Source organism: Papio anubis, chromosome 4, assembly GCF_008728515.1.
Source record: "Papio anubis isolate 15944 chromosome 4, Panubis1.0, whole genome shotgun sequence".
Lineage (NCBI taxonomy): Eukaryota > Metazoa > Chordata > Mammalia > Primates > Cercopithecidae > Papio > Papio anubis.
This window is the reverse complement of record NC_044979.1, coordinates 148,229,017-148,255,776: the sequence shown is the minus strand read 5'-3', so window position 1 is coordinate 148,255,776 and position 26,760 is coordinate 148,229,017. Positions and strand designations below refer to the sequence as shown.

The 26,760-nt window shown below is 49.9% G+C and overlaps 1 protein-coding gene across 25 annotated transcripts in view; it reads left to right on the top strand.

Annotated features, from left to right (window-relative positions):
• SUN1 (Sad1 and UNC84 domain containing 1) overlaps window positions 1-26,760 on the top strand; it is a 57,905-nt gene that overhangs the window by 5,035 nt on the left and 26,110 nt on the right. For 7 of the 25 annotated variants that reach the window (XM_031665655.1, XM_031665653.1, XM_031665652.1 and 4 more), the window contains exons 2-7: window positions 11,359-11,455; window positions 18,983-19,171; window positions 20,626-20,810; window positions 21,929-21,955; window positions 22,071-22,250; window positions 26,293-26,490. In XM_031665655.1, the coding sequence (XP_031521515.1) occupies window positions 11,379-11,455; window positions 18,983-19,171; window positions 20,626-20,810; window positions 21,929-21,955; window positions 22,071-22,250; window positions 26,293-26,490 (856 nt within the window). In that variant the 5' untranslated portion in view covers window positions 11,359-11,378. Of the gene's footprint in view, window positions 1-10,087; window positions 10,483-10,881; window positions 10,964-11,358; window positions 11,456-18,982; window positions 19,172-20,625; window positions 20,811-21,928; window positions 21,956-22,070; window positions 22,251-26,292; window positions 26,491-26,760 lie in introns of those variants that run through there. The other 18 variants (XM_031665650.1, XM_009202460.4, XM_009202457.4 and 15 more) reach the window with 10 other exon arrangements.

The following is a 26,760-nucleotide window of genomic DNA, read 5'->3' as shown; positions in this document are numbered from 1 at the left end:
TGCAGTGGCCAGATCTCAGCTCACTGCAAGCGCCGCCTCCCGGGTTTACGCCATTCTCCTGCCTCAGCCTCCTGAGTAGCTGGGACTACAGGCGCCTGCCACCTCGCCCGGCTAAGTTTTTGTATTTTTAGTAGAGACGGGGTTTCACTGGGTTAGCCAGAATGGTCTCGATCTCCTGACCTCATGATCCGCCCGTCTCGGCCTCCCAAAGTGCTGGGATTACAGGCTTGAGCCACCGCGCCCGGCCAACCCTAATTGATTCTTGAACAGATTGTGAGTATTCAGTTTCTCCTGTATTTTGGTTCCATCTTATACCCTCACTTCCAATTGTAACCTAGTGCCACTATTTTTGGAGGCTTTTGGGGGTTCCGTGATCGTGTTCTCTACTGCATGCTTATGACTCAACTTTTTCTGGCCTAAGACAGTTTTTATTCATCTATCTAGCTCCCCAGAATGTATTACTATTTTCTTTTCTCCCTTTCTTTTTGTTCTTAATGAAATATGCCCTTAAAAAATAGCCCTTTCTCAAAGGGCTCCTTAGTAGCTGGAGTAGCTGGAACTACAGGTGCATGCCACCACGCCCAGCTAATGTTTGTATTTTTAGTAGAGACGAGGTTTTACCATGTTGGTCAGGCTGGTCTCGATGTCTTGACCTCATGATCTGCCCACCTCAGCCTCCCAAAGTGCTGGGATTACAGGCATGAGCCACCGCACCCGACCTAGTGACCTGTTTTCAAAGAATGCTGATGTTTAATGGGGTGTGTTGTCAGCTCATCACCGTTGTTTCCTGGTCCTGAATTTATGATGATCGAATGGTCTCTTAAACAGTCTGCTTTATGGTGTCTCCAGATTCTGATAATCCAATTCAAATCTGCTTACAGTAAATGCCAGGTAGTGTTTTTTGTAGGAGAAGCTGTGATGGGATGAAACCATCCTTCAGCGTTCAACCCTTGCCGTTACCGCAGCGTTTCAGGGTGAGGTGAGAGTCCCGGAATTGCCTCTCCTGGAGGCAGTTGGATTGCGTGTCCTAAAGCCCACGGGTGATTCAGGTTAAGCGGTCCTGAACACAGCGGGAAAGGGAGTTCCCACATGTGGGTTTGCCAGGCAGACTGGAAACAGGACTGTCTGGGTGGTAGGCGCGGTGTTGTTGGCCTCACCTTTCCCTTTGTGTATTTGGTGGGGTGGTTGTGCTTGGGTTGCCTGCTGGAGGGTTGCAGTGTTCCGTTGATTGAAAGCCTGCCCTCGTTTTCTTCTTCCCCTTGCTTCCTAAATGTGGAGCTCGTTGCTATTTTGGACTCTGCTCACCCACTCGATTTATAGACAGAGGAGACCAGCCTGGCTCACCCACTCGATTTATAGATACAGGAGACCAGCCTGCTGCGTCCTATTTGAAGCAGTTTGCTTCCACTGGGATGAAATAAACTAGGAAGTGTCAGGTGAAAAATACAGAACATGATGTTGCTTCTTACAATACACTGTTTATATACTTGTATATTGTAATTGTTTCTACTTTATTTTTTTTATTTTTTTTTTTTTGTGAGACGGAGTCTCGCTCTGTCGCCCAGGCTGGAGTGCAGTGGCCGGATCTCAGCTCACTGCAAGCTCCGCCTCCCGGGTTCACGCCATTCTCCGGCCTCAGCCTCCCAAGTAGCTGGGACTACAGGCGCCCGCCACCTCGCCCGGCTAGTTTTTTTTTTTTTTTTTGTATTTCTTAATAGAGACGGGGTTTCACCGTGTTAGCCAGGATGGTCTCGATCTCCTGACCTCGTGATCCGCCCATCTCGGCCTCCCAAAGTGCTGGGATTACAGGCTTGAGCCACCGCGCCCGGCCGTGTTTCTACTTTATTAAGCATCTCGTGTAATTTATAGTTTAAATTGTGTCTGTAATTAAGCATACTTGTTGTGTTGGTACTTGGGTTTTCATTTAGTTGCCTAGGGGCATACAGCGAGTGGCTGTAGGTTGTGAGTTTTAGTTTAGGCGGCAATATCTGTGACAGACACTTTTCGACGTTTGTGCAGAATTAAACTGTAGGCCTCAGACAAGCAGTGTGGATGCCATCACATCTGGGTGCCGGGTTCCCTGGGTCCCAGCGGTGGAGGGGAGACGCCCCTGGGGCATGTGTAGGTTGAACACAGAGCAGCCCTTTGGTCGCTTTGTTCTTAGTTATTCTGTTTATTTTGATTTTTAATATTATTGGAAGATGTGAGCTGTATCTGCAGTATGAAAAACAGATGACTTTATTACGTCTTTACTTGCTACAAACTGAAACGTATTCATCTCGAGCCTAGTACCTGGTGCTGGGAAGGACAGAGCGCTAGAAGGGTGATCTGGACGTGGTGTGGATGTGTATTCCAGCACATGTAAGACCCTGAGACTGCTGTTCCCAATTACCGTTGGGAATGGAGCAGCTGACACACCTGTTCGGGTTAGACGAGGAAGCATATGAAGGCCTGAACGTGCTGGGAGGAAGAATGAGAGGCCCAAGCACAGCACACACGGCCCTGTGGTCACCCGTGAATTCCCACACGCACACGGCCCTGTGGCCGCTCGTGAATTCCCACACAGCCCCGTGGCCGCCCACGAATTCCCACACACGGCCTTGTGGCTACGCACGAATTCCGACACGCACACGGCCTTATGGCCACCCGTGAATTCCCACACAGCCCTGTGGCCGCCTGTGAATTCCCACATGCACACGGCCCTGTGGCCGCTCGCGAATTCTCACACAGCCCTGTGGTCGCCCACGAATTCCCACACACGGCCTTGTGGCCATGCATGAATTCCGACACACACACGGCCTTGTGGCCACCCGTGAACTCCCACACGCACACGGCCCTGTGACCATGCACGAATTCCTGCAAGCACATGGCCCCGTGGCCGCACACGAATTCACACACGCACACGACCCTCTGGCCACGCATGCATTCCCACACGCACACAGCCCTCTGGCCACGCATGTATTCCCGCACGCACACGGCCCTGTGGCCACGCACGAATTCCTGCACACACACGGCCTGTGGCCACATACATATTCTCGCACACACATGGCCCCGTGGCCACGCACGAATTCCCGCACACACACGGCCTGTGGCCACACACATATTCTCGCGCACACATGGCCCCGTGGCCATGCACGAATTCCCGCACGCACCTGGCCCTCTGGCCATGCATGTATTCCCGCACGCACACGGCCCCATGGCCACGCATGAATTCCCACACATGGCCCCGTGGCCACACACGAATTCCTGCACACACACGGCCCGTGGCCACCAGCAAATTCCTGCACACACACGGCCCTCTGGCCACGCACGAATTCCCACATGCAGCCCTGTGACCACGTATGAATTCCTGTACAGGATTTTTCCGGAGCGTAGTCAGGTAAAGAGTAGAGAGTGGTGGAGACGGGAGGATTGTCAGCTTAGTGGCCAAGTGAGCAGGGTGCGTGGTGTGGCGAGCGCTCCCTTCCCTTCCAGGCACTTGCAGCGTTCACTTGTTCTGCAAGCAGGAGTTAGAGCTGAAGGTGAAGGAGGCGCAATTCCTGCCCTCACAGAGTTCAGGGGCCACTTGGAGAGAAGGACTCAGTAAGAAATAATCATTACCATTTGTGTTAGTGCTGATCACCAGTGAGCGCTGGAATTGGCAGGAACTGGGGTAGGATGAGGCCCATGGGGGCTTCCTGCTGGTGGTATCTCTGCTGAATGTTAAGTGTGAGAAGAAGTTAGCTAGGCAGAGTTTGGGGTATAACTAGACCAAGGAGATGTGGAAGGGGGTGAGAAAATAGGAGGGCACCTCCAACAGGAGGACACTCATTGCAAGGAAAGAGTGGAGGAGCGTCACGTAAATGGGTGGGGAGGAGAGGGCTCCCTGCAGCCATGGTGGATCCTAAGGCACGGATGGGAAGTGAGGAGGGAGAAGTAGCAGCACTTGCACCAGGGCTGTGTGTGCAGGCAGCCACGGGAGGAGTCCGTCTGAACAAGATAGGCAGATTTCTCTGTAGATGGATCATTCAGGTGGTTTTCTTAAGGATCAGTTTGAAAGGCAAGACTGGAGCCAGGGAGACAGTCAGGGCGTTTGCAGGGAGCCAGCCAGAGGTGGCATGTCAGGGCGGGAATGGAGAGGGAGGGGGCATGGGGCACGCGCCCAGGAGAGGGAGGAGCAGGCGTGGGGCATGATTTGGACCTGTGAACCTGCCTGACGTGTGGGCTGTCCAGGCGGAAACGCCCAACAGGAAATAAAACGATGCTTGTGTACAAACGGCATTTACAGATGGGTTACATGAATTATTAATGGCTTGCAGTGTAAAAGTCAAAACAGTAAGAGTAGGAGAGTCCACTGCAGACCATTCTTGTGTTCTTGGCTTAGGGAAAGTCTTTCTAAGAAGCAGGATGTGAGTCAGGGAAGGGAAAGACCAGACATGGTGTGGCCAAAGTCACCTGGTTGAAGTTAAGGACGGGAGTATCCCTGGCGTGTGTAGCAGATTCATATCCTTATGTATATGTGGTCCTGTAAAACAGAAAAGGACAGATCTCCTCACGGGATGAGAAATACACCTGGCTGAGAAACATGAGAAGATGTTTCAAGTCCCTGATAATTAAGGAAATGCACATGAAAGCTGTGTGAACCTCCGGGTCCAGACCCAGCACTGGCTTTGTAGGAGGAGGATGCTGAGTGTGGCTTCAGCACGTCATTGCTTGAGGGCCACTGGCTGAGATGAGTTCTTCCAGGAGACTTTTCGTTGGCGGTCCTGATTGTACTGGTTATAAGGAAATTTTGTGCACTCTAGGTTTGAAGCAAATACAATGAAACTATTTAATAGTTCTGTCTTCCTAGACCTTTGCAGTAATATGTATAAACTAAATAATTTGGCCTTGGGCTTTTGCTGAAACACTGTGATGACCACCTTTTTGTAAGAGGAAATGGGGTTTTTATTGAAAAGATCCAGTGCCCTTATCATACGGAGATGTACGCACGTGATAATCGGTCTTCTGGAAGAAGTCATTTTCTTTGACACTCAGAACTGTTTTCTTGATGTACAGGCTAAATGGGCTTGTGTATCTTTTCCTGTTGTTTCATCATTTCCAAAACAAGTGAAGAAACATTGAGTCTTGACTAGGAACTATGTCAATACGGCTTTGCTGCTGGCAGGGTGTGCTGGGAGGCAGCCTGGAGCAGGCGGGTGCGTCCGCTGGCTGGGTGCTCCGGCGGTGCTCCAAGGAGCAGGTTCTGTTTCTAGCCCCTTTGAATGTGTCCACACTACCGCTAAGGCAGTGGGAGACCTTGAATTGGACCCCAGAGGACTGGCTGCCTGTCCTGCCTCACAAATGAAGATGAAATTTGTTTCTTTTTGAAAGTAATATTTATTATGGTAATTATTATTATTATTATTATTATTATTTTTTGAGACGGAGTCTCGCTCTGTTGCCCAGGGTGGAGTACAGTGGCGCGATCTCGTCTTACTGCCAGCTCCGCCTCCTGGGTTCACGCCATTCTCCTGCCTCAGCCTCCCGAGTAGCTGGGACTACAGGCGCCACCACCACGCCCGGCTAGTTTTTTGTGTTTTTAGTAGAGATGGGGTTATTCATTGTGTTAGCCAGGATGGTCTCAATCTGACCTCGTGATCCACAAGTTTTAAGTAATTATTTACAGTGGACTTAAGAAACAAACCGGGCTGGGCATGGTAGCTCACGCCTGTAATCCCAGCACTTTGGGAGGCTGAGGAAAATTGCTTGAGGCCAGGAGTTCAAGACCAGCCTGGACAACTCTCTAAAAAAATAAAAAGATTAACCGGGTGCCATGGCGTGCCCCTGTGGTCCCAGCACTGTGGGAAGCTGAAGCAAGAGGACCACTGAGCCCAGGAGATGGAGGCTGCAATGAGCTGTGATCTCGCCCCTCGCACTCTAGCCTGGGTGACAGAATGAGACCCTGTGTCTTAAAATACATATATAAGAAAGAACGAACAAAGAAACGAACAGCCTGATGTCAGGCTGGCTGCCGTTTGACAACCCTGGCCTGGGATGCTTAAGGATCAGCGAGGGCGAGGATTGAGCCAGTGTGTGTGCCTGTGTGCTCATCATGCCCCCCTCAGTGTCTCTCGGGAAGGTCCCTGAGGGAAGGATCTGGTGAAAGAAACATCGCCGCCCAGCTGGGTGGAGCAGGTGTCCACAGCTAGCAGGCCCTGCTGAGGCTGGGGGCTGCAGCTCCGGGTGTCCCTGTGGACGTGGGGCTTGTGGCAAATGGCACTCTGGGGGGGAGGGGCCTGTGTGTCCCCCCCAGGATCAGTGACAGACTGACAGAGTTTTGCAAGTTTGAGTCGTACGTGTGACTTGTTTCAGGAGGTAGGCTGCCGTTTTAAACCGGGGCTTGCAGGATCCGTGTGGGCAGGTTCCCCACCTGCAATGTTTCTGATGGGAACGCTGTGTCTCACTAGGCTCCCTCTCAGTGTCAGTCCATGTCGTCAGTGAGCAACGCTGGGGCACAGGAAATGCAGCCTACAGCATTGTGCTAATGTCTGTTAACGGTGTCTCTGCAGCAGATCCCGTTGTTTATGTCTCCTAGAAAATATCAACTCAGTGTTGACAGTTGCTGTTCCTAGGCTGAAGGGAAGTGCTGCCCGCAGGCATTAAAGTTTGCCCTTCCAAGTTTTCTTTAGAGCTGATAGCATTTCTTAAGAAAAGATGGTGTGTTGATTTTATTTCAGAACTCTCAGGGTTTGTTTTTTGTTTTTGTTTTTGAGATGGAGTCTTACTCTGTCACCCAGGCTTGAGTGCAGTGGCGGATCTCAGCACAGTCCCCTCTGTGCACACCTGTGCTGAGCCGGCCAGCCTGAGAACCCACACCCAGGGCTTTCTGATGCCCAGCTCCTATCTCAGCGTCCTGCACAAAGCTGGGTACCAGTTAGTCTGTCTCCTTCCACCAGGCCAGGGGACACACACTCGTGTGGCAACTCTCACAAGCAACTTCCGCCTCCCAGGTTCAAGCGATTCTCATGCCTCAGCCTTCCAAGTAGCTGGGACTATGGATACATGCCACCACGCCTGGCTAATTTTTGTAGTTTTGCTAGAGACGGGCCATATTGGCCAGGCTGGTCTCCAATTCCTAACCTCAAGTGATCAGCCTGCCCGCCTTGGCCTCCCAGAGTGCTGGAATTATAGGCGTGAGCCACTATGCCTGGCCAGACCCATTTAGTTTTGTTCCGTTTTCAGCTTTACATGAAGATTTTTTAACCACGTTCTCTGAATTATTACTAGATTAGTGCAGACTTTCTGAATAGTAGACTCTAAATGATAGGGAGAGTAGGACTAAAATCTAAAATCCATTTTTTACCGAAGCATTCAAGAAAGAAAAACTGAGCTGTATATTTTCATGTCTACCATATAATATAATTTATATACTGTAAAAGGTAAATGGTATTAAAAGAGAAACCGGCCGGGCACGGTGGCTCAAGCCTGTAATCCTAGCACTTTGGGAGGCCGAGACGGGCGGATCACGAGGTCAGGAGATCGAGACCATCCTGGCTAACACGGTGAAACCCCGTCTCTACTAAAAAATACAAAAAACTAGCCGGGCGAGGTGGCTGGCGCCTGTAGTCCCAGCTACTCGGGAGGCTGAGGCAGGAGAATGGCGTAAACCCGGGAGGCGGAGCTTGCAGTGAGCTGAGATCCGGCCACTGCACTCCAGTCTGGGCGACAGAGTGAGACTCCGTCTCAAAAAAAAAAAAAAAAAAAAAGAGAAACCTAGTATAACTTAAGAATCTCACCTAGTTTTTTTTTTTTTGAGTTGGAGTCTCACTTTGTCGCCCAGGCTGGAATGCACTGAAATCTTGGCTCACTGCAACCTGCGCCTCCTGGGTTCAAGTGATTCTCGTGCCTCAGCCTCCCGAGTAGCTGGGATTACAAGCATGTACCACCACACCCGGCTGATTTTTGCATTTTTAGTAGAGGAGGGGTTTCACCATGTTGACCCCGCTGGCCTTGAACTCCTGACTTCAGGTGATCTGCCTGCCTCTGCCTCCCAAAGTGCTGGGATTACAGGCCTGAGCCACTGTGCCCGACTGGATGTATATATTTGTAAAGAAACCAAAGCCATAGGTTTGAAACCAAAGTTTGCAATCTAAACAGATTCTCTCTACTTTTCCTCTGTTTGTGAACTTGTAAGCTCTCTTGGCCACCAGCAAGCACAAGATAAAAGGGAGAGACTTCGTCTGGGTGACAGGCACTCCTGGCCGCCATCTCCTAAGGTGTGGGCCTTTCTGGTGTCGATGGCTCTCCACCCATCCATCTTGCAGAAGCCATCTCATAGGAGGACCAGCAGGGATCTTCCCACAGTCCCCTCGGTGCACACTGTGCTGAGCCGGCCAGCCTGAGAACCCACACCCAGGGCTTTCTGACACCCAGCTCCTATCTCAGCGTCCTGCACAAAGCTGGGTACCAGTTAGTCTGTCTCTTTCCACCAGGCCAGGGGACACACACTTGTGCAGAACACATCTCTCACAAGGCCATGCCAGGCGTGACACTCAGGGCAGGGCAGCCAGGGAGACACAGATGCTGGCAGGAGTGTTACGCCTGAAGACAGCACCTCTATGCAGAATGTCAACTTCAGATTCTTTCCAGGTTTTTCTGATGCCATTGAAAACATCCTGCGTCCATTTTTCACTTACTGTGTGGTTACAGATCAGATTATAAACACAAAACACATCTCCCTTGAGTCTCTCAGACAGGCGACCAAGGCAGCCTCCTCTTCGCATAGGAAGGCTCTCGTGTTACATTTCGGTTTTAATTAGCAGGGATGTAATGGAGACTGGGAACAGTATTGTGAAAACGCGGAGTACTCTTTGGCGGTCAGTAGAACTGGTCTCAGAACCATGCTTTTGCCTGCAGGTGTGCCGGCCAGCTCTGCAAGGGCTGGGGGCTCCCGCCTGCTGGCTGAGTCCCAGCTGTGGGGCTCATCGGTGAACCTCTGCCTTTCATTTAGGGCAGGGTGAACAAATCTTTCGTTTCAGGAATTGCACACCCAGAAGAAAAGTAACTGTTCTTTTTTAAAGTTTAAAACATCGGTCCTATCGCTTTACTCCTCAAAATAACCGCAGCTGATGCCTGAGTGCTTGTCACCTGTCAGGCATTGCCTGAGGTGCGCAGTTTCATTTAATCCTTTTTTGACTTCATTTTAGTTTATCCTATAATTTAATACTTGGTGTCGTAAAGGACTAAGGATGAAGTTTAAAATCTTCCTGATCCATGTTGTGGTCTGTTAAGGGGGAAGGAGGAAGGAGGGGGTGAATGAGACTGCAGGGCGGGGAGGGGAGTTGGAGAACTCTGGGAGCCTCTCACCTGGCAGCAGGCCTGTGGCGCATGTGGGAGAGCGCGGAGCACCTGCCTTGGGGACACCGGGGCACATTGTCACAGCCTCTGCTGCCGCTGCCTCGCGAGGTTCTGCTTGGCATGAGCCTGGCCTTCGGCGCTTGTCAGGGTGGGGTTATTTTCTCAGCTGAGAGGTAACGGCCAGGACACTTCCCTCGATCCTGGACAGGTGTCATTAGGCCAGGACTGCATCGGGGGGGTAAGGTGCCCTGTTTCCTCATTTCAACGTGTTAGGAAATAGAGAAAGTGATAGATTCCGCGCGTTTTATACACAGATGCATTTCACCGGGGAGCGTAAACTTAGAATTCACGTGATTATAAAAGTGAAATCAGAGTGATGAAGATAGATTAAGGGTCTGTAATCGCAGACTCTCCACATCTGCACTTCCCTCAGCACCTGCTGAACCTGGAGTGTGACCTCTTTTCCCTACCATGCCCGTCTTCCTTGCTTTCCTTTTCTCTGGCCTGGCTGTCCTAATGGACTTACTGCTACATTAGCCCAACATCTGAGCAGGAGTGGGCATCCATAGCATTACTCAGTTAGCCCCGTGTCCCCCCACCCAGGGCAGGAGCAGGAGCGGGCGTCCTTAGAAACACTGAGTTAGCCCCGTGTCCCCCAGGGTGGGAGCGGGAGTGGGCATTCGCCGAGCCCAGCCTTGGGTTGTTGCTTGGCAGTGCAGGCAGAGCCCATTGTTGCATTGCTGCTGGGTGGGGCTGGGTGCTGCAGAGGCTGCCGGACCAGACCTGTGCACCTCAGGAGCCCAGGCATGGTGTGTAGGGGGAGCGTAGCCTACATTGGATCCAGACCAAGGCCCTGCTCCTGTGCCGGGCTCCTCTGCACGTGGATTGAATCTAGATTTAGGTGTTGGTTAAAGTAGGTAGACAAGTGGGAGAGAGAGAGTTAAACAGATATTAACTATTACGTGGATTAAGTGATCACAGTTAGTTGTATTTGCAAAAAGCTGTTGAAGCATAAGTTCATAGAATGCCAAACAAGTGTGAATTGTACTTGCTGAGCCTGTGTTCTGGGTCGGGTACTGGGCTGGGTGTCCCTGGAAAGAACTGAAGAATTTTGAAACGTGTTTTGAAATGCAGAAGTTTCGTCATGCTTGTCCATACTTATAGGTATAGTACAATTTTTACATGTAAACAGTGGTCTTTATTTCTGTGGTACTTTATTTCAAATAAAGTAGTATGAATTAAAGTACTTTTGGCTTGGTATATGGAGCTCAGTCATTTGTACAAAAGTATGTTTTGTCCAGGATGTTCTTTTAGTTATATCTTCCTCAGATATTTCAACAGCCAACTAGGACTCACGTTGCTACTATGAAGACTTCTTAAAAAGGCAGGGCGTGTGCATGTGAATATTTTTAGCCAGAGGAAGGTGTGAGTCATTCCAAAGAAATCTAGAGGACAGCCTGAGAAACAATACACTCACCGCTTTCTAACCTAAAAAATAACCCGTTTTTTGGTGAGGAAAAAAGGTAAATAGTGCCTTAAACTTTTTTATTACTCACCCTGCAGTTTCTTTTCTGATCCCGAGATGCTTGTGAGAGCTTCAGCCATCTAGGAACGTGTATGCTGCTGCTTGACCACGGAGTAGCAGGTAGTTCTATTTTAGTTAATAAAATAAAAGCTGATTTCAAAAGACTGAGAACATTTTGACACAGAGGATTTAGAAACATCTTGAAGAGCGCTCTGAGTTTCTCTGTGTTTCTTGGAAGGTGCCCCCGTTTTCATGAGTCAGTCACTTCAGGGCTCCCCAGGTCTTTTTCTCAGGCTATATTAGGGGACTAGATAAGCCAGCAGTGTTCCTGGGCTTGTGACTATGGAAACACTTGTCTCCTCTGTTTAGAAAACACTGCCGCTGGCTATGTTGCCTGGGAGTTTTGATGGTGACCTGAGTTGAGTTGCATGTAGGCGGCTCAGGTTGACTAAGACAGGACTGCCCTGGATTTCCCGCTCGTTAAACACTCTGCATTTCTTTCCCGCCCTCTGCAGTATGGTTTGAAGTGGTGAACATGGATTTTTCTCGGCTTCACATGTACAGTCCTCCCCAGTGTGTGCCGGAGAACACGGGCTACACGTATGCGCTCAGGTGAGTGTGCACCTGCACGTGGGGGCCTGGCCTTGCGATGCCCACTCGCTGCCGCGGTGGCGTGGACCTTAGCAGGAACTCGATAGTACTGCTGACTGCATGCTATATTTTGAAGGTGAAAAAAAATGGTAAACTGTATCTTACGGCTTTAGGGTGGTTTTGAAAGCTGCGTTTCCGAATCTGTTTATCCTGGTGACTGGGTGGTTAGTCATCACACATGGCGTGCTGGCTTCAACCCCACCCAGGCGGTGGTGATCCGGAGAAGTCTCTGTGGTGATGGCTGGGGTTTGTGATGTGTATCAGTGGCTTGGTATTTTTGAGTTAACAGAAGTAACCTGGAAAATTATTTCCCATTTGAAAGGAAGCATCATAGAACAGTGTTGAAGCTCAAGGTTTCAAGAACACAACTTTTGTCTAAGGCTGAGTTTTCTGCTTTTATTCATATTCTGATCCACTCAAACCGAGAGACGTTTGAGTCTGAAGAGGTGCTGGCCCTGCCCCTTGTGTTTTCAGTTTACCAGGTAGAAAGGGTGACTGAAACGAAGCTTGCGTTTGATGAAATTACGGGTTAGCGCCAAGGGAAAATATACAACGAAACAGGCCAGGATTTGATCAGCAGGTCGAAAAACTTGTGTACCCAAGCAGATGTTTAAGGCACCAGGAAAATGCTTGTGTAATTTTTTCAGAGGCTTGTCTTTTTTTTTTTTTGGAGACAGAGTCTCACCCTGTCACCCAGGCTGGAGTGCAGTGGTGCAATCTTGGCTCACTGCAACATCCACCTCCTGGATTCAAGCAGTTCTCCTGCCTCAGCCTCTGGAGTAGCTGGGATTACAGACATGTGGCCACCATGCCCGGCTAATTTTTCTGTTGTTAGTAGAAATGGGGTTTCACCATGTTGGCCAGGCTGATCTCAAACTCCTGACCTCAGGTGATCTGCCCGCCTCAGCCTCCCAAAGTGCTGGGATTACAGGCATGAACCACCACGCCCGGTCTCAGTGGCTTATCTTCTAAAGAGTGAAAATGTAATTGAAACTGTAAGAAAATTAGAAAATATTTTAAGAAAAATACTTCTTACCAGCATTAGTCAGATCTCACATTTGATGATTGAGTTTTTAATTCACAATTCTAGGTCACATCACACTTCCATAGCAACACACTCTGTTTTGTAAAAGTCCTGTGTTGGTTAGAACAGAACGGGTAGGCCAGCTCAGGGAGACTGCTCCTTCCTTCAGACCGTGCAGCATGAAACAGTGATTTATGGTCATTTATTGTTGCTTTTCTGACCTATTTTAAATAGAGTTTTAAAAATGTCTGTGTGTGTTTCTCTACCTTGGGAGAGCAACACTTAACTTCATTGAAATTCACAGCCTTCCTTCAGTGAGACCTGTGGGCAGACCTCTGTGGCAGCTGGAGTGGGAAATGCAGGGGGAAGGTGGGCAGGGGCTGGCAGGAGTGGTGTAGGCTGGGCTGGGAATTTAGATTCTTGGTGGGCAGGGGCTGGCCGGATGGTGTAGGCTGGGCTGGGAATTTGGACTCTTGGTGGGCAGGGGCTGGCCGGAGTGGTGTAGGCTGGGCTGGGAATTTGGACTCCCGGGCACTGGGAACCCCTGAAAGGTTTTAAAGGGGGGGATGCTCTCTGAGGTTGCTGCAGGATAGAGGTCGGGTGCTGTCCAGGAGATGGCCAGAGTGCTTTGGGGAGGCCCAGCTCTGGATCAGGACCAGAGGGAAGGACCAGCCGCCTTGCATGAGTCGAGGCCTGTGGCGCACAGCCGGAAACTGGAGGCGGGGGCCTCAGGGCTGGTCTGGACATCAGTGCCTGGGTCCACCTGGTCCTGGGCTGGCCTCCGCAACTCTTGCCACCTCAGCTGACCAGCCTTACACTGGGTCCTTATGCTCTTCTCTTTTTCCTTTCCTTAGGCTCCTCGTAGCCCTGGCCTCTTCTCTGAAAGTTCTCCTTGTCTTTCAGCCCTCCCTGCATAGTCGGAAGGTGGAGCGGCTGTTCCTGATGGCTTTCTGTCTCCGTCACTACCCTCATCTTGATTCTTAGCAATTTCAGTAAACACTGAAAAGATCTTCCAGCATCCTGGCTACTCACTTTCTTTAAATTTTTTTCTCTTTTGGGGGCCAGGCACAGTGGCTCACGCCTGTAATCCCAGCACTTTGGGAGGTCGAGGTGGGTGGATCACTTGAGGTCAAGAGTTTGAGACCAGCCTGACCAACGTGGTGAAACTCCGTGTCTACTAAAAATACAAAAATTAGCTGGGTGTGGTGGCGCATGCCTATAATCCCAGCTACTCGGGAGGCTGAGGCAGGAGAATCGCTTGAACCTGGGAGGTGGGGGTTGCAGCGAGTCGAGATTGCACCACTGCACTTCAGCCTGGGAGATGGTGTGGGACTCCGTCTCAAAAAAATAAATAAAATAATTTTTTTTTCTCTTTTGGAAAATGACAATATGCACGTTGAGAGAACAGTGACAAGCCTATTTGCCGGCGACTGGCTTCGACAGTGATGCATACGGGTTTTCCGCCCCCACCCAGCACTTTGGAGCCTCTGTGACCAGTGCTTCAGCTCACGGGTTTCCAGCCCGCCGTCCTGCTGCACCAGTGGCCTGGCACTCTCCCTGCTGGGACAGGGTGGGCCCGAACACTTCCTCCCACGTTCCCCTGGAACTTCACTGGATTATTTAAAGCCAGTCTCTGAAAGATAATGGTATATTTGGCCGGGCATAGTGGCTGATGCCTGTAATCCCAGCACTTTGGGAGGCTGAGGCGGGCGGATCATGAGGTCAGGAGATGAGACCATCCTGGCTAACATGGTTAAACCCCCTCTCTACTAAAAATACAAAAAATTAGCCGGGCGTGGTGGCGGCGCCTTTAGTCCCAGCTACTAGCGAGGCTGAGGCAGGAGAATGGCGTGAACCTGGGAGGTGGAGCTTGCAGTGAGCCAAGATCGTGCTACTGCTCTCCAGCCCGGGCGACAGAGCGAGACTCCATCTCAAAAAAAAAAAAAAAAAAAAAAAGATAATGATATATTTAAAATAACCCAAATACCACTGTCATCCCAGTCATTTAAAGGGGTTCTTAATGTATTTAGTCAGTGTTCCAATATCCCAGATCCTTGAATTTTCTCTTTCACAATTAACTTTTTTAAAATTAGCCTAAACAGGATCCTCATGTTACATTGGGTGATTTCCCTCTTAAGTCTCAATCTGTAATTCTTGTCAACTGGTAGTTAAGTCTGGAAGTGCGGTCATTTTTTGGTTTATTTCTTTATTGGCGTGACTCTGTGACAGATGGTGTTACGGGATGTAGCTCCCTGTCACCATCTTGAGTCTGTGCTGTCTGGTGTGTCTCCTCTGATAGCGCTGAGGCTGATTGATGATGGCAGCTGAACCCAGCCGCAGTAAAATCCAGCCATTGGCGATGGTGGCCTTGAACTTCAGGGTCAGCAGAGGATGCTTCCCAGAGCCCTCGGACCTGACGTGCTGCTGCCCACGCTCAGATCCAGGGGCGCTGGAGACATGAGGGTCCCACCATCCAGCCGCTCACGGGGGTATTGGTTGTGGAAGCCAGAAGAAGAGAGTTTCCAGAAGGGGGGACTTGCCAGCAGGGGCAGATGCTGCTGTAGGTCAGGAAGATGGGGTGACTCATCCATGGAGGTCGGGGGGCCTGGCGGAAGCTGCTTCAGAGCCTCCACCAGGCAAGGAACGAGCGGAGACTGGCCAGGGCTACAACCAGTCGGCTGCTGGGGGAGGTGCAGAGGCCTGGCTCTAAGTGGAAATTGTTTGTTTTTTACCATGGGGTGAGCCAAGCGTGTGTCTAGATGCTGGTGGTCAGGAGCCAGTAGAGAGAAGCTGAAGATGTAGGAGAACGAGGAAGGGTCTCCTACAGAGAGAGGAGGGCAGGAGAAACTCCATCCAGAGCAAGCAGGCTTGGCTCGGGATTCCTCTTCCATCGCAGCAGGCAGGAAGGGTGCGTCAGGGTAGAACATGAGTGAACGTATGAGTACATTCATAGGAAGAGTTTGATTATGTGGAATTGGCTCATGGAGGCTGGCAAGGCCCAAGATCTTCAGGTTGAGTTGGCAAGTGGAGACTCAGAGCAGCCGATGGTGTAAGTTCCAGGCCAAGTCCAGAGGCCCGAGACCCAGGAGAACCACAGTATGGTTTCAGTTTGAAGGTGGGCAGGCTCAAGACCCTGGAAGAGCTGATGTTCCATTTTGAGTCTGAAGGCAGGAAGCAGCTGGTGTTCTAGCTCCAGGCTGTCCGGCAGGAGGAGCTCCTTCTTACTAAAGCCTTCCTGTTCTGTCCAGGCCTTCAGCTGATTGGAGGGCAGTCTGCTTTCCCAGTGTTTTGATTTTGATTGGAATGTTACTGTCCTCCAGAAACACCCTCACAGATACACTCAGAATAATGTTGGAGCAAATATCTGAGCGCCCAAGGCCCAGTTAAGTTGACACATACAGTTAACCCCTGCAGAGGGAAAGGATGGGCGGGGTCGAGGAGGAGGCAGTTTTCTGATGGCATCTGGCTTTTCTGGGAAGAAAAATGTAGGGCCTTCCCAACAGAGACCGAGAGGTGGAGGGAAGAGATGGTGACGTCAGACATGGGGCTATGGAGGGGGTCTGAGAAGGCCACTGAGGGCTGGGCACACATGGCCCCCAACACATGGATGGCCTGAGGACCTGGGGACCGCAGATCACGACGCACTCGCACCTGCAACATGGGGGAACTTGAGAGAAAGCATTCGGGCCCACCCAGTCCCGGCAGGGAGAGTGCCAGGCCACTGGGGCGGCAGGACAGCAGACTGAGGAACCCTTGTGAGCTGAGGCCCCGCTCATAGAGGCTCTGAAGAGCGGGGGCGGGCAGGGGTCCGCGGCCGGAAGAGCGGGGGCGGGCAGGGGTCCGCGGCCGGAAGTGCTGGGGCGGGCAGGGGTCCGCGGCCGGAAGAGCGAGGGCGGGCAGCAGTCCGCGATTTGAGTTGGTGTCAGGGCACAGCCATCACGCTCCGTGAGCAGCGGTCTGAAGCTCAGAAGTCTCAGACACCTGGACTGTGCACCTTTCGGTCTGGCACACCTGAGCTGAGTTAACCTTGTGTGCCTTTGTTGGGCAGGTGCTGTGGGTCCAGCACCTGCCCAACAAAGTACAAAGTACATCTAAATAACACATTTTTGAAAGAACAGTGCATAACTAATGAGAGAAAGACATTAAAACTTGATGTTCTTACAGGTGAGATCTCCAAGTTATCTTCAGGGTTTTCGTCAGTCCTGTCTCCTTGTTCTGTCACTTAATTCTCTCTAATCCTAGACTGGACACCTCCATTTGAAATTTTGTGTTCCCCCAAACATTGTAGAAAAGGTAATAAAGTGCTGTAATACTGTAGCCTACTGGGCTGCGTTGTGTCCTGGGATGGTGCTGGGCCAGCATCCGTGTCCTCCTGTCTCCCCTGGATGCTGGTGTCCTCCTGCAGGGCCCTGGGCACACCTGTCTGTAGGAACCATGATATGGATGGCGGCTGGGTTGACAGCCTAGGCTGGTGAGCAGAGGTGGCTTGTGACATTCCTGAACTGCACCTGAGCTGTGATGCTGATGGAATCGTGGGTGCTGGGACTGGAAGGGACACTGAGCTCACCTGATGCCATGGATGAGGAAGGCTGGAAGGGACCCTGAGCTTATCTGATGCTGTGGTTGAATGGCTGAGACTCAGGAGCTTTCCTCACTTGGGTGCCTGCTTTCTGGTGGGACTTGAAATTTTAGTCTTTGAACTCAAAGCCGTGGAATTCCCGGTCCCTCCCGCCCTCCTTCCTTTCCCCTCGTCTCTTCCCTCCCTGACTTTTAAGCATGGCTTCCTTACCTTGATGAGGAGTCTGGTGCGGTACAGCTCAGTCTGACTGGCTGTGGTAGCCAGCGTGAAGATCCTCTCATGCTTTTACACGTCTGTGTGTGGATGGGTACGTGGTGGTATTTTGTCGTTTATTCTAACATAGATAGGATGGTGCTAGGGTTTTTTTGTCGACCAGTGTACCTGGAAGTCTTTCTGTGACCGTGTGCAGGTCTCCCTGTGTTCTCATGGCCCTGCAGCATTGTGTAGTTGGAATGTGCCCTGGTTTGCCTGCCCGTTCCCCTGTGGGTGGCGTCCCCGTGCCTGTTCCCCTGCGGGCAGCGTCCCCGTGCCTGTTCCCCTGTGGGTGGCATCCCCGTGCCCGTTCCCCTGCGGGCGGCGTCCCCGTGCCCGTTCCCCTGTGGGTGGCATCCCCGTGCCCGTTCCCCTGCGGGCAGCGTCCCCATGCCCGTTCCTCCGTGGGTGGCGTCCCCATGTCTTGCTGCTGTGACAGCACTGCCGTGAGGGTCCTTCCACACGGCTTCCTCACCAGCGCCCTTTCTACCCAAACCAGCAAGTGTTCCCAGTTTGTGTTGGAAAGCAGGGATCTCATCTCGACTTCAAACCCAGTAATTAGATCAAGAGGCTGAGTGTGGTGGTGGGAGGGTAGAAGTCAAAGAGGTTAACGGATGAATTGAAAGTTGTAATTGTCTTGGTCCATATCTACATGACAAGTTCTGATTGAAATCAGATTTTTTTTTAAACTAGCATCACAATTGTGTAAAATATTCTGCTAGAAACAAACCCTGCTTGAGATGATACTGAAATTCTGTCTAGCTTCATACCCATCATCAGTGTTCAGCATAGCTTAGTGCAGTCTCTCTCTCGTCCCCACCTCAGCCTCTGAATTAAAGAACCTCTTCTTAAATTGTGTGTGGCAACTCGAAGCAGTTCGTATTAACTTACTGTTGGTCATGAACATATAACAAGGTCTTGCTCTGCTACCCAGGCTGGAGTGCAGTGGCACAGTCATAGCTCACTGCAGCCTCAAACTCCCAGGCTCACGCAATCCTCCTGCCTAGGCCTCCCAAAGTGCTGGGATTGCAGGCGTGAACCCCGTGCCTGGCTCATCTTTTTATTTAATTACATTAATTGAATAATTATATGGAAGGTATTGGAAGTGCCTTTCTTTTGGTCACAGGCTCAAAGCAGTTTTAAATTTGTCTCAAGCCTTTAGATAAATTCTAAATTTAGAAGGGGAGCATTGACGACTCGGTCACTTGGCCTCCTCTCCTGCGTGGATTCATTTTATATGCACTGGTGTATTGGATTAAATCTTATGTCTGCGTAGTGTTGACTGGGAAACACACACTGATGTGTTTATAGCGAGGACGTAGGTAGGGGCTCAGGGCTCTAGCATATGCCCTCAAGCAGTTCTTAGGGTGAGTTGTAGACGCTAGGTCCCAGCATCTGGGAATGTGCTGACCTACGTCTGATGTGAAGGGAGAGTGGCTGGGGCAGATGTCAGGAGCCGATGCTGGCTGACCTCTGCCACCATATGTTTGCATTAGAGTGAGGTTGTCACCCAGTAATAGTTGCTCTTGAAAATCCACAATACATTGCACTCTCAGTTTATGATTTGTTCATTTTGTTTCAGAATGGGGGCTATAAGCACTGCTTTATCTCTGATTAGTTTTTTTCCTTCTAGTTCCAGTTATTCTTCAGATGCCCTGGATTTTGAGACCGAGCACAAATTGGACCCCGTATTTGATTCTCCACGGATGTCCCGCCGTAGTTTGCGCCTGGCCACGACAGCATGTACCCTGGGGGATGGTGAGGCTGTGGGTGCTGACGGCGGTGCCGGCAGTGCTGTCTCCCTCAAGAACCGAGCGGCCAAGTGAGCATCGCCCTCTTGCTGTCTGTCTGATCTCTAACACCAGTTAAAACTGAGCTTCCATACTTTTTGGTCTGTAAAGCCACACCCTGTTTCTTGAGCGTAAGGATATGTGTGTGCACGCGTGTACAGACACACAAACCCGCCATATAAAGTGGCAGTATTGCTGTAAATAAAGACTGAAAGGAACTCTGGAATCTACATGGGTTGTTTAGTATTGATGTTCTGCCGTTCGTGTTTCAGGTTCTCTTCGCTGGTGCACTCCACGTGCAGTGCCAGCCCTTAGGTCTGGAAGCTCGTGGTCCTGTGGTGGGAGTTGAGCCACAGCTGTCCTACCACATGTTTAGGGAGGAAGGAATCTTACAGATTACACATGGTGTTGTGGACGATCTCCATGTCCAGTTCATTCTTTTTTTTTTTTTTTCCTTTTTCTTTTTTCTTTTTTTTTTTTGAGATGGAGTCTCTCTCTCGCCCAGGCTAGAGTACAGTGGTGCAGTCTTGGCTCACTGCAAGCTCTGCCTCCCGGGTTCACGCCATTCTCTTGCCTCAGCCTCCCGAGTAGCTGGGACTACAGGCACCCACCACCATGCCTGGCTAATTTTTATTTTTTATTTTTTATTTTTAGTAGAGACGGGGTTTTACTTTGTTAGCCGCCAGGATGGTCTCAATCTCCTGACCTTGTGATCCGCCCACCTTGGCCTCCCAAAGTGCTGGGATTACAGGCATGAGCCACCGTGCCCTGCCCTTTTTTTTTTTTTTTTTTTTTTAGGCGACCGAGTTTCGCTCTTGTTCCCCAGGCTGGAGTGCAATGGTGCTATCTCGGCTCACCACAACCTCCGCCTCCCCGGTTCAAGTGATTCTCCCACCTCAGCCTCCCGAGTAGCTAGGATTACAGGCGTCCGCCACCACGCCCAGCTAATTTTGTATTTTTAGTAGAGACAGGGTTTCTCCATGTTGGTCCGGCTGGTCTTAAACTCCGGACCTCAGGTGATCTGCCTGCCCTGGCCTCCCAAAGTGCTGGGATGACAGGTGTGAGCCACCACGCCCGGCCTGTGACCACCTATTCTTGCTGTACTTAGTACAATTCCATCTTTACCAGCAACTTAGAAATCGCTTTTAGAAAAGGGGAGGATTACATTTATAAATCACAGTTTTTTTATTTTCCGGCCTTTTTTATTTTTAGTTTATTTTAGCTTTTAACCACTTTGGGGTCATGGTGCCCAAAATAACCTGGAAACTATTTTGTGTTTACAATTTTAGAGGGAGTTCTTGGATCCCAGCTTAAAAATTCCTTTTTTATATTAACAATTGATTCATTACAGCGGAAAAGTCGTAAGAAAAGGGCTTGCCTTAAAATGTTGTGTTTATCTCCAGATGAAGAGTTTGTGTTGGTCAAATGTAATCATTTTGTATTTTCTAGAAAAGATCTATAAACTTGCTGTCTTTTTTCTTCTTAGAACAACGAAACAGCGCAGAAGCACAAACAAATCAGCTTTTAGTATCAACCACGTGTCAAGGCAGGTCACGTCCTTTGGTGTCAGCCACAGCGGCACTGACAGCCTGCAGGATGCTGTGACTCGACAGCCTCCTGTACTGGATGAGTCTTGGATTCGTGAACAGACCACAGTGGACCACTTCTGGGGTGAGTCCCTGGGAGATGCAGATCGCCCCACCTACGGTTGGGATGTCTCTCAGATTATGCTGGGGAGAGGGAGGCTATGGCCAGGTTGTTGGTTTGCAGGGATTATGCTGGGGAGAGGGCGGCTGTGGCCACATTGTCAGTTTGCACGGATTATGCTGGGGAGAGGGAGGCTGCGGCCAGGTTGTCGGTTTGCTGCATGACTGGTTGGGAGGAGCATCAGTTAGGTTTCAGGCTTGTCCTCAAATTTGATCAGGACGCTCCTTGGAAGCTGCTTCCATGTGCACCTTGTCAGGTTGTCATTGGGTTATGCTAACGTATAGTGACTAGTTGTAATGGGGAGATTAAGCAGCAGGTAGTAATCTTAAAACTCTGTTTTTATAAATGCATTACTTTTGTAGAATGTTTGAACAAAGTCCAAAAACGTACCAGTGTGTTTCCAAGAAAGCTCTAAGCAATGAAGCAGCCAGGGTTAGAGAGTTGTTAGAGAATGCTGCAGGGTGAGGCACTGGCACTCAGACTTGGCTGACGTGGGGTCTGGGCAGTGGGAGCCACAGCCTGGCTGGGGAGAGCATGGGGTCCCAAGGCTGTGCAAGGAGAGGGAAGCGTGGTAAGGGATGCCCAGCTGCTCATCTTCGTTCAGTTTATGTTCTGGTTGGCCCGTTTGAGACAATTAGAAGATCCAGATTAGTTCCAGAGATCGTGTGTGCTAATTTTGAGAAGACTTGATATTCGTGTTTGTTCTGTTTTGCTCAACTAGTGAGAGTGGTTACCAGGCAATGGAGAGGCATCTGCTGCTGAGGCTTGTGCCTCACTGAGCGGGCTGTGAGAAGATGGGCATTCCCCTCCTTCCCTCATGTTCTGCTTCCCTCCTTAGGCCAGGTGCTGTGTGTGCTGCCGTCTCTCTGTATTTTCTCCAAAGACAAGTTTTCACCTTCAGTCAGAAGATGGTATCTGCATCTATCTGGAGGCATTTTAGGAAATGAACTGTGACCAGTGCCATAATGCTGATTTATTAACCATTGTAACCTTTACATTTTTAAAATGGGTTTTGTTCTTATTTGATAAGTTGAGCTCAAAAGCAAAAATGTGTGTTTTTTTTTGTTTTTTTGTTTTTTTAGGTCTTGACGATGATGGTGATCTTAAAGGTAATTATTTTCGTCCTTTTACTTTCATACACTTTTCAAAATAGAAGTTTTAGTTAAGTATCTGCAGACTGTGATAAACAGGTTCCATCTACCATCTACTGTTTGAAAACTTTAGGTGGAAATAAAGCTGCCATTCAGGGAAATGGGGACTTGGGAGCCGCCGCTGCCACCGCGCACAACGGCTTCTCCTGCAGCAACTGCAGCATGCTCTCCGAGCGCAAGGACGTGCTCACGGCGCACCCCGCGGCCCCCGGGCCCGTGTCGAGAGTTTATTCTAGGGACAGGAATCAAAAACGTAAGTCTCAGTCCTTTAAAACTCAAAAAAAGATGTGTTGTCCAAATTTAGTATTTCCTTTCTATAAGCCTCAGTGTCTGCAGTATTTGTCTTAGAGACTTAAAATTATCCTTTGAAAGTGTAAGAAGTACACCCCAAATCAGCGTCATCCTGCCTGTCCTCTTTCAGCTTACATTTTATGTGGTTAGTAATTGTGTACCTAAAAGTATTTGAAATTCTATAAATTTGGACTTGACGTGAGCAAAAGAAAGTTTCTATGTAAATGAAACTATTAAAACTACAGTCACTTTCAGATGCACACCCTGATATTTATAAAGCAGCATGGATGTTCACGCGTGCTGAAGGAATGGCTTTGGGACGTTGCTCTGGTCGGTTCTGTGAAGTGTTTATGCCAGTGTTCCTGTCAGGAAACCATTGCCCATGGTTGGTGCCCCGTGCTTATGGTGATGGAGGGGCCTTCGGAGAACATCTGGGTCTGGGAAGGACACGTGGCTCTGGTTTGTTCTGTGACAGCAGCAGTCATTGCAGGGAACCCCCTGACATGGACAACCTCTGTCCATGGGCTTCCCTCAGTGGCGACTGGAAAAGAGTGTGGGCGTCCCTGCGGGGGCCCCCTCCCAGGTCTGCAGGAGAGACAGAGCCACAGGCCCCTTTCTGGCTTCCAGACAGGCCTGCGATGCCCTGAGGGGCTGGGAGTCTGTGCCCTTCATTATTACCTGGCCTGGGATCTCTCTCACCTGTGGCAGGAAGAGGCTGGGACCCTCGGCCGGGCCGGGTGCTGCCTCATTCTCAAGCCCTTGGCACCTTGTCCTTTGAAGCCCTCATTCTGCTGTGCTTGGAGGTGCTGGAAGCCTCAGGAGTGCAGGGCCGGGTCTGTCTTATCCACTCCAAGCCCAGCTATGCCCAGGACGTGGGACGTTCGTCCAGTATTATTCAAATGACCGGACATAATGAAGGATGGCAACAGGATGAAGGCTTCCGCTCTAAGAGTTCTAGCATCTTGTTTTTACCAACTTGTCTTCGTGGCCCTCACTTGTGGTTGTGTCTGCTGTGGTGTTATGGACACTGCTAGTGTTAATGCCGCACAGTAAGAAAGTGTGAAAGGGGCCGAGAAAGGTGGCGGGAGCAGGGCGGCACATGGGTTTCCCTCACGGCATTGTGCACGGTGCCCGCTTGGGTTCCTCCATGTGGACCAGCACCACTGAGCACCCACTCTGCGCCAGGCACTGTTCGTGGTGGTCACGGCAGCCCCCTTTTTACCGAAAAGCAAACTGGGGCTCAGCCAGCTCAGGAGGCTCGCAGGCAGGTGGGGGAGCCTGGAGCTGAGCCCAGGTGTCTGACCCAGGTGTTCCCCCTTAACTGCCTGCCTCCATGAGCACTTGGCACCCCACGGCCTGTGCGGTGCTGCACGTGAGCCCTCGCATAGCTTACGCAACACGCACAAGGATTCCCTGTATTCAGGGTTTATTGAGGCTGTGTTTTGAAGCATGCCATTGATAGGCTGAACATAACATTTTTCTTTTTTTTTTTTTTTTTTGAGATGGAGTCTTGCTCTGCCGCCCAGGCTGGAGTGCAGTGGCCAGATCTCAGCTCACTGCAAGCTCCACCTCCCGGGTTTACGCCATTCTCCTGCCTCAGCCTCCTGAGTAGCTGGGACTACAGGCGCCCGCCACTTCGCCCGGCTAGTTTTTTGTATTTTTTAGTAGAGACAGGGTTTCACCAGATTAGCCAGGATGGTCTCGATCTCCTGACCTTGTGATCCGCCCGTCTCGGCCTCCCAAAGTGCTGGGATTACAGGCTTGAGCCACCGTGCCCGGCCAACATTTTTCTTAGAATAAAAGCACATTCCATACACTCTACTATGGCAGAATAAGGAGGTTCACAGATAATTGAGAGAAGCTACCAAACTCTGCTGTTTTCCGAAGGCCTCCCTAGGCGTGTTGTAGTAAATGTGTGTTTATGACTGACAGAATTTTGGCGATCAGGGCCCAAGCTTAGCTGTGCAGTTGAGTGTGTCTTTAGATGGAAAAGGCGTTGGTGTGGTGTGGATTGTGGCTTCCCGAAACTCATGGTACCTGCCCGCAGACGTCGGTCTCATGGCGCTTCCCCACAGATGTTGGTCTTGGGTGTTTTGGGGGAGAAAACAAGCCCCATCCTTCCCGCAGGGGTTCTGGGCTTCACACCTGCCTCGCCCTCTCAGATGAAGGCCAGGACTTGTGCGGCCCACATTAGTGTTCACCCTGTATTACAGTAAAATATGTTTATCAAAGAACATTGGAAAATCAGGCACAAAGAAGAAAATAAAAATCACCTACAAGCTGCCACACCAGAAAAAAAGCACACTTCCAGAAATTTCCTCTCTACGTACTTACAGTCAGATTGCGTGAATTGGTTGCATAATCATATTTACTTAAAATAAATATGGCTTTCCTCAAGTATAAATTTTCTCTCCACATTTTCTTTATTTTTGTTTTCATGTATGTATTGTAATTCTCTTTCTAAAGTCTTCAGTAGTACAGATAAAGTAAGTCCTTTCCCCCCACCCAATCTGTCTCCTCCTGGGGGAACCACAGCTAATGATAATAGTTGAATGGGAATTCTTACGCTTTTTAAAATGCGGTAAAATTCAGATAACATGAAATTAGCCATTAAAATGTACGGGTTAGGAGTAGTCAGCCTCCTGTTGCATGACTGTCCTGGGATTCTCTTATGCACCTGCAGAACCGTGCAGTTTTGGCTTTGTTTTTCCTTAAATGCCATCATGGTGTATGCACAGTTTAGCCTTTCTTTACATTTTATATGTTAATTGATGCTTGTATGGTTTTTTTTTTTTTTTTTTTTTTTGAGACAGAGTCTTGCTCTGTTGCCCAGGCTGGAGTACAGTGATGTGATCTCAGCTCACTGCAGCCTCCACCTCCCGGTTTCAATCAGTTCCCCTGCCTCAGCCTCCCGAGTAACTGGGACTACAGGCACATTCCACCACGCCTGGCTAATTTTTGTATTTTTAGTAGAGTTGGGGTTTCACCATGTTGGCCAGGCTGGTCTTGAACTCCTGACCTCGTGATTCACCCGCCTTGGCCTCCCAAAGTGCTGGGATTACAGGCGTGAGCCACCATGCCCCACCCAACACACATTGTATCTTCTGAAGTGAGAGGTGGCACATGCCTGCAGTCCCAGCTACTTGGGAGGCTGAGGCAGGAGGATCGCTTGAGCCCAGGAGGTCGAGGCTACAGTGAGCTGAGATCGTACCCCAGCACTTCAGCCTGGGCAAGAGTGAGACCTGTCTCAAATCAATAAATTAAAAAATAGGCTGGATACTGTGGCTTATGCCTGTAATCCCAGATCTTTGGGAGGCAAAGGTGGGAGGATCACATGAGGCCTGGAGTTTGGGACCAGCTTGGGCTGTAACATAGCAAGATCCTATCTCTAAAAAAGCAGAAACAAATTAGCTGGGCATGATGGCATGTGCCTGTACTCCCAGCTACTCAGGAGGCTGAGGCAGGAGGATCACTTAGGCCCGGAGTTCAAGGCTGCAATGGGCTATGATCATCCCACTGCTAGGCGACAGAGAAAGACCCTGTCTCTAAAAAAAAAAATTAAGAATAAAAATAATAAATAGCAAAGGAGGTGATTATGGAGGTGATTCTGGTGCTCCGGTGTCCCATCCTTAAGCTGGCGGGTCAGAGGCCATGAAGCAAATGGCTGTTTGGCAGTATCTGAATGTGGTAGTATATGTATAAACAGCATTGGAGTGAAGTGGCTGCGGCTCGGGGACTCTGTAGATGATTGCTAGTGCGGCAGCAGAGCTGGCGGCCTTCCCCAGGGGTTACCCTGCAGCCCCCTCTCCGGGGTCCCCCGGGGGTTACCCCGCAGCCCCTCTCCAGAGTCCCCTGTCCACCACCAGCTGGGCTGTTCCCCAAGTGATTATCTTTGGTGTCCATTCTAAAAGTGCCTGAAATGAGTAATTTGGCTACTTGACTTATCAGGAAGTAGATGTTGGCTTTATGGGAAGAAATAACGCATGTTCATGGTTTTTTAATAGGCGGTGCGTCTTTCTACGTGAATAGGATTTTGTGGCTGGCCAGATACACTGCGTCATCTTTTTCATCATTTTTAGTTCAACTTTTTCAAGTGGTTTTAATGAAGCTCAATTATGAATCAGAAAATTACAAATTGAAAATTTATGAATCAAAAGATTGTGAATCCGAAAGCTTTAAGTCAAAAAGCCATGAATCAAAAGGTATTTAAATATTTTTTCCCTCCTTCTTCCACCAATCGCTTTCGCGGTGGAGAAAGCACTGTGCTTTTCCTCGCCGGGCGCCTCCCTCACTGCCTCCTCCTGCAGTCTTGGTGCTGGCCCTCTCCTGGCTTCCCCCTCTGGATCTTGCATCTCTGGGAGCTTGTGGAACTTTTCCTTTGTTCTGTGTGTAGTTCGGTTCTCTCAGAGCTGATCAGTGTTGAAACATCTTTAAGGTTATTTCTTAAATGAAAAGTTAATGTGCTCAACTTT